The 9,993-nt window shown below is 46.0% G+C and overlaps 3 protein-coding genes, 1 long non-coding RNA gene and 1 other non-coding gene across 5 annotated transcripts; 2 read left to right on the plus strand and 3 right to left on the minus strand.

Moving 5' to 3' along the window:
• Positions 1-343: 343 nt before the first annotated feature.
• On the minus strand, positions 344-3,613 carry LOC109523906 (myosin regulatory light chain 2, skeletal muscle isoform-like). Its single transcript, XM_019883367.1, has 6 exons — positions 3,467-3,613; positions 3,004-3,102; positions 2,065-2,245; positions 1,746-1,824; positions 1,608-1,656; positions 344-1,110 (listed from the first exon to the last, which is right to left on the minus strand). Exons 1-6 carry the CDS (start codon positions 3,467-3,469, stop codon positions 1,009-1,011), a joined length of 513 nt encoding a protein of 170 aa, XP_019738926.1. The 5' UTR covers positions 3,470-3,613; the 3' UTR covers positions 344-1,008.
• Positions 3,614-5,074: 1,461 nt separating this feature from the next.
• Positions 5,075-7,691, minus strand: LOC109523905 (sesquipedalian-1-like). Its single transcript, XM_019883366.1, has 4 exons — positions 7,605-7,691; positions 7,071-7,183; positions 6,205-6,508; positions 5,075-5,813 (listed from the first exon to the last, which is right to left on the minus strand). The coding sequence occupies exons 2-4, from the start codon at positions 7,149-7,151 to the stop codon at positions 5,392-5,394; spliced, it is 807 nt and encodes a 268-aa protein (XP_019738925.1). The 5' UTR covers positions 7,152-7,183; positions 7,605-7,691; the 3' UTR covers positions 5,075-5,391.
• Positions 6,443-7,841, plus strand: LOC109523907 (uncharacterized). Its single transcript, XR_002169870.1, has 2 exons — positions 6,443-6,527; positions 7,397-7,841. It is a non-coding gene; the product is annotated as an uncharacterized LOC109523907 (long non-coding RNA).
• Positions 7,842-7,953: 112 nt separating this feature from the next.
• On the plus strand, positions 7,954-8,026 carry trnat-agu (transfer RNA threonine (anticodon AGU)). Its single transcript has one exon. It is a non-coding gene; the product is annotated as a tRNA-Thr (tRNA).
• Positions 8,027-8,499: 473 nt separating this feature from the next.
• On the minus strand, positions 8,500-9,854 carry LOC109523887 (zinc finger protein 260-like). The gene is made up of 2 exons (XM_019883326.1): positions 9,605-9,854; positions 8,500-9,311 (listed from the first exon to the last, which is right to left on the minus strand). Exons 1-2 carry the CDS (start codon positions 9,774-9,776, stop codon positions 8,635-8,637), a joined length of 849 nt encoding a protein of 282 aa, XP_019738885.1. The 5' UTR covers positions 9,777-9,854; the 3' UTR covers positions 8,500-8,634.
• Positions 9,855-9,993: the final 139 nt, after the last annotated feature.

The raw sequence follows: 9,993 nt of genomic DNA on the forward strand, positions 1-9,993 counted from the left end.
GTCCCCACCAAAATCCCTCAATGCGCTGTTATTGATCCAGTGCACGTTTTACTTTGGAAAACAAAAAGTACAACCCAAAAAAAAAAAAACCGTCACAAACGTGAGGTCTGGGGTATATCTGCTGCCATCTAGTGGAAGAGCATACGATTACTCTGCCTTTCGATGAATGACTTGCTGGCATTGATAGATGGAAACAAATATCATTTTCAGACCAGTTAAGTGAACTATATAATTTGTTGTTGACTGCAGGCATATGGCACTCTGTGTGTGAGCATAGATCTACTGTAAGCTTTTCCATGCGACACCCTCCCTCCCCCAAATCAAACCAAAAAGACACAGTACGGTACGAAAGACTGTTGCTTTTATTGATACTTCTTATTTTGTTACAATGGAGACATGGTCAGTCACAACAACAGGTTGGAAACAGCAGCAAGAGGAGGGAGAAGAAGAAAGAAGTCAGTTTGACTTTTCTTTCTTTCCTTCTTCCCTCGTCATCTTCCGGCAGCTCTGTCATCCCTGCAACATGACCTGTCCTCCGGGAGAAAGAGGCGGGTGGAAGCAGACTATTTTAGTGCAAAACTCCCGCTCCGTCCCCACAAAAGAGGACGACTCCGTTAAAAATCTATGCGAGGTTTAGACAAACAGACCAAGTGGGTCAGATGGCTTACTTGTTTCAAGTAAGTGGCTGTGCCTGCACCACAGCACCCAAGAGAGATTTTATAAGACCGCCATGTACACTGGACTGCAAATGCATAATGCAGGTGTGATGCAAGCACTGTTGGTCTTAACACGCACAGACAGAATGGAGAGTCAAGCCTCATTCAGGTCATCTCACCGTGAGTGTCTCAACAAAGGAGACAAGTCTTTTCTTGAGTCTGCTGGCAAGCGGAACTGAGCGGGCCGAGGGATACGTGTGAGCGGCGTTGGAGCGGGTTGGTACGGTTCGGCGTGGAAGTGTGGTGAAGGGTTTTTTGTTTGTTTGTTTGTTTGTTTTGCAGAGAGGCGGGTTTACTCTTCCTTTTCTTCTCCGTGTGTGATGACGTAACAGATGTTCTTGTAGTCCACATTGCCAGCCACATCAGGGGGGAAAGCAGCCCACAGGTTGGTCATCTGGATGGAGATGAAATGAAAGAGGTTGTTCATTTTGTTGGAAAAATAACTCGGTCAGTGATTCAAAAACTTCTTACGCCACCGTCATGACTAAGATGAAAATACTCATCAAACATAAGACAGAGTCAAAGCCGTTAATCTGTTCCAGTCACTCAAAAAACACAAGCAAACATTTTTTTTAACATGGTTAACATTCCATTATGTATTTTATAAAAACACTAAAGAGTGACAATAAAAAAGTTATGCGCGTCTTGGCCACCTGAGGGCGGTGTAATTTTGACATGGAGGCAGTCTCAGCTGCTCAATAAATTGCAGTCAAACTAGTCATTCTTTGCAGAGGCTAAATAATACACATTTTGGTGTACTGTCTACATAAGGGCCCATCTCCCTTCCGTTTTTCTGCCTGTAGGCCTCAGTGGAAAAAGTTTGGCCGGCCCTGCTTGAGAAACTCGACCCACTCACTGTTACAAAGTGTCAATAAGCACGACTGAGCTCACCTCCTCGGCAGTGAACCTGTCACATTGTGTGGTCAGGAGCTCCTCGAGGCTGGAGAAGTAAAGCGGATGCAAATACACATCAGGTTATGTTGTTCTAAGACGGAGGATTGAACAACAATGAAAACTCCGGGATCTTACAATTCCTTCTTGATGGAGCCGGTGGCCTCGGGGTCCAGGACCTTGAAAGCGCTCACGATAACGTCCTCGGGATCAGCACCTAAATGAGCAAAAGTTTGTTCCTTATTTTAGAATTTATTGCTTGCGTTTGTTCAAACATACATGGGAAGAGGGCCTTGAAAAAAAAAAAAAAAAGATCACAATGGTATTATTAAGGTCAAAAAAATATTCATTTCGATCATGACTCAAAATTGTTCCGCGTTATTCGTCACCCTAATGAGGGCAAGGCCTACGCGGTAGAAAACGGATGCGGCGAACGCGAGCCGCTCGTCAAACGGACCCTTCAGCTTCTCGCCGAACATGGTGAGGAAGACGGTGAAGTTGATGGGGCCGCTGGCCTCCTTCACCATGGCCTCCAGCTCCTCATTCTTCACGTTGAGTTGGCCCATGGTGGCCAGCACGTCCCTCAGGTCGTCCTTGCTGATGATTCCGTCTCGGTTCTGGTCGATGATGGTGAAAGCCTGCCATTGACATGACAGCTATGTCAAAAGCCCGCTCTCCTAATCACGCGCATGGCTTGCCAACATCAACTTGTAAATGTTGCCCGTCTCTCTTTGCGCGCGCACGCACACACACACGGTGAAACCAAAGATGATGCCAGTGGAAACCGTTGCGGACTTGGCAGCTGGTGGGCCACTTGTGTTCCCAAGGTGTTAAAATGGTTGCGGAATGCAGGACAAGCCCTTGGCAACATTCAGGCAGGCGGTATCCATGACAGCCGTCACCCACCTTTTATGTCATAAAACTGAACACATCATGTCTTTTCTAAATTTAACTGATAAGACGTTTAGTTTTGGCATGGAGCAGCTAAATTAAAATATTTGAGAATAGGGGTAAAAGTAGGCCCATTTGAAATGTATTGGGACATCCTTTATGACACAGCCCACTTACAGCAGTGACGAACTATACATGATACTTTGTTTTGTCTCATTTGGATCTTTGGGCCCACTGACTAATCATATTGTGCCAACCGCTTACTTCTTGACATTCTATTCAGCTTGTTTCATCATCCAGGTTACTGTTCCCCAATGGGACTGTTCCCGCTTCTATTGACTGTTAATCCCACCATCTGTTGGGCAGCATTCCAGTGGGGTCACACAGGAGGCCCCACCACCACCACCATCACCACAACCACCCCCTTGACCTCCAGAGTCATCAGTTTTACATGCGCTGTTCATGTGGTGCTGCTTTGCGTGAGATGGGGGCGAAGGTTACCTACCTCCTTGTATTCCTGGATCTGGCTCTGCTCAAACATGGAAAAGACGTTGGAGGATCCGCCCTCACCCTGCTGCTGCCTCCTCTTGGCCTTCTTGGGTGCCTAGGATACAAGGTAAAACACACTTTATTGTCATGACATGCGGTATGCCACAAATACAAGGTAACAAAAAACTGATATCAAATATCTAAGATTACTGCAAAAACAAACTCAAAAAAAAAACATCCATCTTCATCTGCATGATAACTCCTGCATGTCTGAATTTAGGGCTGAGTCAAATCCAAAGTGTTAGTTGCCCTGCATTTGATCTAAGGTACACGCCGGCTCTTGGCCAAAGTCAACTGGGATACGCGTCATCTCAGCCGCGAGCCCAGTCAGGATACGCGCTTTTGAAAATGGATGATGAGAGGGATAAAGTCGAAGGACTACATGCAGTCTATGATGTGGGGAACAGGCCAAACCTTACCATCTCTCACGTTTGTTGGGTTGCTGTTGGTCAAGAAGAGAAGCCCGCGCCAAGACGACGTGACTGACATGTCAGCAAGAGGACCCTTTGGACCTTATATACCGGCCTGTGGGGGGCTAACTTTAGCCACACCATCAGGTTTGGCAGGAAAACAGAGCTAAGGGGAAAGTAAGAGAAAAGGGGGCGGAGCGAGGAGGTGGTGGGGCCCATATCGGGTAACCCGTGTTCCAAAATGGGCATCAGGAGTCTTGGAATGAGGTGAATTCAATGCCAACACACAGCCCGGGACTTTGGCGACATGTGTGGACTAGTATGACCGAAGTCACACACGGGGTCAACTTTCATCGGAACAAAAAGATGAGAGGCCATGGATTGATACCAAGTCCTAAGTGGCTAATGCACCCCGCATATCCAAGTATCATCACCTGTCTCTGGGATAGAGTTGATCTGTGGCGGGGTAGACAGATGAGTAGTAGAACCCTGGAGGATTTATAAACAGCCATGAAATTTGAAAACAGTTGGCCGATAGACTTTGGTCCAGCGCCAGGGATGGCACGCGACCGATGAAGCCAGTGATGTCACTGAGAAATGTCAACAAGTACCGTACACGAAGCATGGAATATGTCTCTCGCAATTGGAACTCATGTTTTCAAGCAATTCATGTGATATTGCACTTTACATGTTGCAGAATGGCCGGAAGGACCCCCATCCCAAAAGAGTTTCCAACCACCGACGAGCACTTTTTGCGGTTGCACTAATTTGGGCGGCGTGCCTCAAATAGTCGCTTTTAAAGAGCACAAAAAGAGGCCCACCCACATCACGCCATATAGGAGCTGGACTGGGAGCCGTCAATCATACCAACGCGCAGCTAAGACAAGCATGGCGAGTCCAAAGTGAACCCACACGACCTCTTGGACTGACTTGTCCTCAAAGTACGTCTTCACCGGGTGCATAGCTTCACGTTGAACTGGATTCGGTTCGGTTTTAAGCGCCGTAAATGACGCGAGCGGTGCCTGAAGCGTTGGCTGAAGGTCACCGGCAGAGAGGCCGCTCACTTGGAGCATGGTGAAGGTGAAAAGAGAGAGACAGAGAGAAAGACCATAAAAACAAGACAGCTGGACACACCGAAATAGCTATCCTCACCCCACCCCCACCCCAACGCCGTCGCCATTCTCTTTCTCAACCATTTGAGCTTCCGTCTAAAATTTGATGACTTCTTACGACTGGGCCCGCTTTGCCCGTTCTCTTCCCCTTTTAACAACTTGTGTATTTGTAAATAGTCCCAACCTAAAGACGTCAAAACAACTACGCAAATTGTTTTGGAGCAAACCACTTGCTTGCTTTGTTGCGCAAACTAACATCGTTGCTATTAATGTCAGTCATTTATATTTGAAAGTTGTTCGTACGCTGACGCTCCAGTCTTGTTCGTCCCGTCACTAAGTAGGAGAGACAGAAAATTGCTCAGAAACTTCAGCTCCAAGTCAAAAAGCTTCAGGAACAAACCTCCTCTGAGGATGAAGACACGGAGAATCAAGATAAGAGTTCCTTTAGATGGTCCTCTGCGAGAACGGGGGCTTTCAGGAAACAAAAAAAGTCCCAAACCCCAGATCAAAGGTAAACATTCTTTACTTTCACTTATGGAATTGTATTTTGTGTTTATCGTTCGGCCATTCATGTTTCACATCTTTGAACGTTCGCTACGGAAACAAGAAACGCATCTCGGCTCGGGCCGTCGCTCAGCGCCCTCGGCAAGGAGAACGAGGCAATTTTCTTTGGACTTTGGGGCTTCTCCATCCAGATTTGGGGTTGAAGTGTCCAAACAAACATGATTTTAAAAAATTCTTGATTTAAATTTCATGTTATGGATTGGTAATACTGCATTGAAAGCACATTTTTTTGAAATGAGATTTGGAAAATGGACCAATTTACTCAAAACTACTCAAATCGATTAAGTTTTCCTGGAATGCCACTGGGCCCGCTCGTCCGCTTCTTGACCAATCCGCAATCAGGTCCTTGACTTCCTTTCCAAAATCAGCGTGCAATTTGCTGAATTCCTCCCGGGTGCCCGAACACACCGCCGACCAGTCCCCCGCGGGCGGGGCTGGCCCGCTAATCGGCGTCACGTTTGCAGTCCTCTTGGGCCACAGTTTGGGCGACCTCTTCACGGTGGATTTGAGGGGAACGGCCGGAGTTTGCAGTGTCGGGATGAAGCTCGCGCTGGGGCCTGCGGCCAAAGCTCCAGCCGGATGCCGGGTTAACGTGGGCAAGTGTGGGCTCAATTCACGGCCCACATTCGGGGCGGCGGCGGCACCGTTCGCTGGGTCACTGAACAAAGCCGCTAATGTTTCTGAAGTCACAAATAAGAAGCAAATGTTTCATGCGAAGGAGTTCAGTTCAATTTATGAGCATGGACTTCCTAAAATACTCCCTAGCGACCGTTCTCACGCTCTCGCTGTCGAAAAAAGGGGAGACCGTTGTATACTATCACTGTGCGGAACCCCAAAAAATAATCAGATATTGAATCGTATTAGCAATGTTGGGGGGGGGACTATTAAAATATTTTTCAAAATCGCTAAGCCCTGCGTTCTACGAATACACTTAATTATTTTACTTGAATGGACAAAGAGCATACAAATACATGGACCCAAAGCTGGATATCAAATAAATTCTCAAACGACTTTCAATAAATGACAGCTCAGATTTCAAAACAACAACACTGACACCATCCGGCACCTCACCTTTGTACTTCTTCTCCAGGTCCATCACTAGCAGAGACAAGTAGCCGTGGTTGGCCGAGAGGAGGGCTTTGATCCAGCTCTCCTGGCTGGCCTGGTCCTCGGCGGCAAACTTGTAAGGGCGCAGGCCTGGCTCGCTCCACACCAACGAAAAGGCAAACTGCTCCTCGGACTCGCACAGCTGGACGGTGCAGCCCTCCAGAACAATGACTCCGATGAGGTCACGGTCATCCGGGTGGTCCTTGTAGAAGAGGAGGTTCCCCTTCAGAACAAACCAACGCTTGTGATAGGAAGGCCTGATGTCACCCTGCAGGACAATGCTGTCGGTTAGTCTGGGTCTTACGCAACAGGAAGCTGAGATGTTGCAGAATTTGTGCGAATGAAGTCCTGAACATTCGCATTAGTCTTTTATGTATTTATTTATTTGGTCATATTGTAAAACAGGACAACTGCTTCTGCTTTATTATAATTGAAGAAAAAAAAAACTGCCACACAACTCCACCTGCAATTACACTGCAAGTTAACCTCATGAACTGACGGAGGCCGGACGTGGTGAAGTTTGCTGCCTCCATCTTGTGGCAGAGTGAAGTGTACTTACAGGTCAATTTTTGCTCGGTACACAATGGAAAAAAATAAGAATAATAAATAAAAAAGACCAAGTGACCGGTTGTAACAGCTAAAAAGCTAGTTGGGCACCTGTACGTCATGGTAACACTGGATGAAAATGATTTGGCAAAGTGTATTATTCGCGCTATTATGTTCTTCTTAATTTTATGATTCATCTATTCTCTTACAAAACTATTTATTTGAAGAAAATTAATCCAAAAGCAGTTTTATACATTGAAATTAACGTGTACGGGGTAGTTTACCTTCTTGTAGAGATAGCCTTCTTTGTCCACTGGTGAGTTGCTTGATTCCAAATAGGAAACCACCTTCTCATCTATCTTCATTTCATCACATCACACGCTGCTCAGCACCAAATCTGTTGCAACATGACCATGCATTACAACACATTAGTCCATTTCCTCACAAGCGGTTAAAAAAATGTTTTACAGTTGACAGTTGTGAAGAAGTAATAACAGTAATAACACACTCAATGTTTACGGTCAAGCCGGAAATTGCGTTTTTCCTCCTTTCCACCAGTATTCGGCATGTATTTATGTAATGTTTGTTTTGTTGGGGGATTTTTCCTCAGAAATTGTGAACCATCCGCAACTTAAAGCTCCGCGCGGTATGAGAAGGACGAGTTTCGAAGGACGTCAGAATAAGTCTCATGAAAAATACAAATACGCCATAGACTGTGTGTGAGTAAACTATTCGGACACGGTCGTTTCCATAAAAATGGACACTTCTGAATTTGGCTTACACAGGTTCGGAGTTGTTTGTGTGTACTTACTACTCACCTGTGGGAAGGACGAAAATGTAGTTCGGGTTTCGTGCAAAGGTGTTGAGCCAATCACTTCCGGGTTGTGGAGCTGGCTGTGACGACAAAATGGAACCCTCCGAGCAACAAAATAGAAAACCGTGCACGTTTGATGCCGTTTTGTAAATTAAAGTGGTCCTTGGACAACTATATAACTGTAGCTAGAGGTAAAGTGTTTCCTCAATAATAATAAAAGTACCAAATGGCACCACCAAAATGGCTCATTCACCTCCTTGCTTTATGAAGAATTAACATTTTTTTCTGCTGCAGATAAAATCCATTTTGCATGGTTTACCGGTAATGTTTAACCAATTTTTATACTTCCACAAGGCCTTGTAGCTCAGTGGTTAGAGCACTGGTCTAGTAAACCAGGGGTCGTGAGTTCAATTCTCACCAAGGCCTGATTACAAAGAATGGCAAATACCTTTTAAAGCAGACAGAACTGAGTTTGAAAAGGGAAATGCCTTCTCAAACACGTGTCACCTCAGCACAAGTTCTTGACCAGAAGTGGCCTTACTGGCTCAGTGAATCATCGTCGTCAGGCAATGGCATGTGTGATAAATTCTAAATTTGTCTGTGAGATGTGTCGGTTACTGTGAAAATCTCCAGTATGCTGTCCGCTGAGCCAAGAGTCTGTGGCGTGCAGGTGTTAACTTATTGCACATGGTCTGCATGTATTAAGCCTTGAGGCAAAATTATACTCAGCTAACAGGGAGGCGTTAGCAGGGGGTTGTCTGTTTTTATTCTGGAATTAGAATGGAACGGGTGGCGAAGCCTTCTGTCTCCAAGGGGCAACCTTCTATATTCTAAATTGAAACATGATTTTTCCACATCTTTTATGATAAGTCAGTGTTTTTATTAAAAGGAGACATATTGTGGTAAGCCGAACAGCACAGTTGCCTTTGTCATATTTGAATATTTTCGGTTGCCTTGATTACATGCATGGCTTGATTGTTTGTCCTCTTTAACATCAATGAGTGATGTCGCTTCCATTAAAATGTGCTAGAATCTCAAGTCTCTCCACTGTGGATCTTAAGGTGTCTTTTCAGATTCTCCGCCCGATTGAAGCTCTTCCCGCACTGGCTGCAGTAGTACGGCTTCTCTCCTGTGTGCACCATCTTGTGTTTCTTCAGATCTCCCGCCTGACTGAAGCACTTCCCACACTGTGAGCAGCCATACGGCTTCTCTCCCGTGTGACAGCGCAGGTGGATTTTGAGGTTGCCCACACGGCCAAACACCTTACCACATACCAGACACGGGTGGGAATCGTCTCTCCTGGTGGGCTCCATCCGGATTGTTCCACTGCCAAAGCCGTGCTTGGAGTGATCCGAGTGGATGGGCCTAGGAGAGTTGTGAAGAAAGGGGCTTGACTCCACACAGCTGTCATGTTCTTCTAATGTTGGCGGACCAGACAATGAGCAAGCATCTGTCTCTCTCTTAACATTTTGTGCGTTGTCTGTGGTTATCTGGACAGTCGGAGCCTCCTTGCGCTCCTCCTCTTCTGGTTGTTCTTTGCATTGTTTTACTAGTGTCTGGGCAGAAGTGCATACCCGTGAGCCCGCGTCATTGTTCTTGTGCTTCAAATTACAAGGAGTATCGTTTGGCTTCAGCGGGAGGCCGGGGTTCTGCTGCTGAATCTCTGAGCCCTCTTCCTGGTCAGGAAACAGGCCATGGACATGTAGAATATCTGTGAATCAAGATCACCGTTATCAGTGTTTTCATATCGGTTTATCTCCACCCCGAGAAGGAGCAACACAAGCACACACTGAAATGAAGAAAAATGTTATTAGCTCATTTTATAGAGTATGATATTGGAGAGTGGCATTTACTTGCTATTTTCCACTATGCATAGACATTGTGGTGCGCTCATGGTTTAAACTACGAATGTACAAATTGTCTTCAATTACTTGCATTTCATTTACTATTTGTGGCAGAGCTTGGTTCCAATAGCCCACAAATGTAAGACTCCCTACATCTCACTTTGTATCTCCAGCAGACTTCTCCTCAAATTCTCATTTTCCTTCAGCGTGATGGCAGTTTTTTCCCGATATGCCGACACGGTTTCCTTCACCATGCCCACAACCTCCTGCACCACTTCGTTGAGCAGCTTGGCCAAACGGCCGTTCAAGCACTCCAGTTTGGGATCCTCCATCCTGCAAGTGCAGACAATCACACAATAATTAGGCAAACATCTAAAGAAGGAACACGGGCAAAATGCAAACTCTACAAAGAAAAGCTGGAGCCGAGATTCGAATACCGAGCCGCAGAAGAGTGGGCCATACATCCTATAAACACTCGTCACCATGTTGTACATCGATAGCAACATAAGCTAACCACTGCGGTCAAGCCAGCACGCACTCGCAAAATCG

This window comes from Hippocampus comes, unplaced genomic scaffold, assembly GCF_001891065.2.
Source record: "Hippocampus comes isolate QL1 unplaced genomic scaffold, H_comes_QL1_v1.1 scaffold367, whole genome shotgun sequence".
NCBI classification, from domain to species: domain Eukaryota; kingdom Metazoa; phylum Chordata; class Actinopteri; order Syngnathiformes; family Syngnathidae; genus Hippocampus; species Hippocampus comes.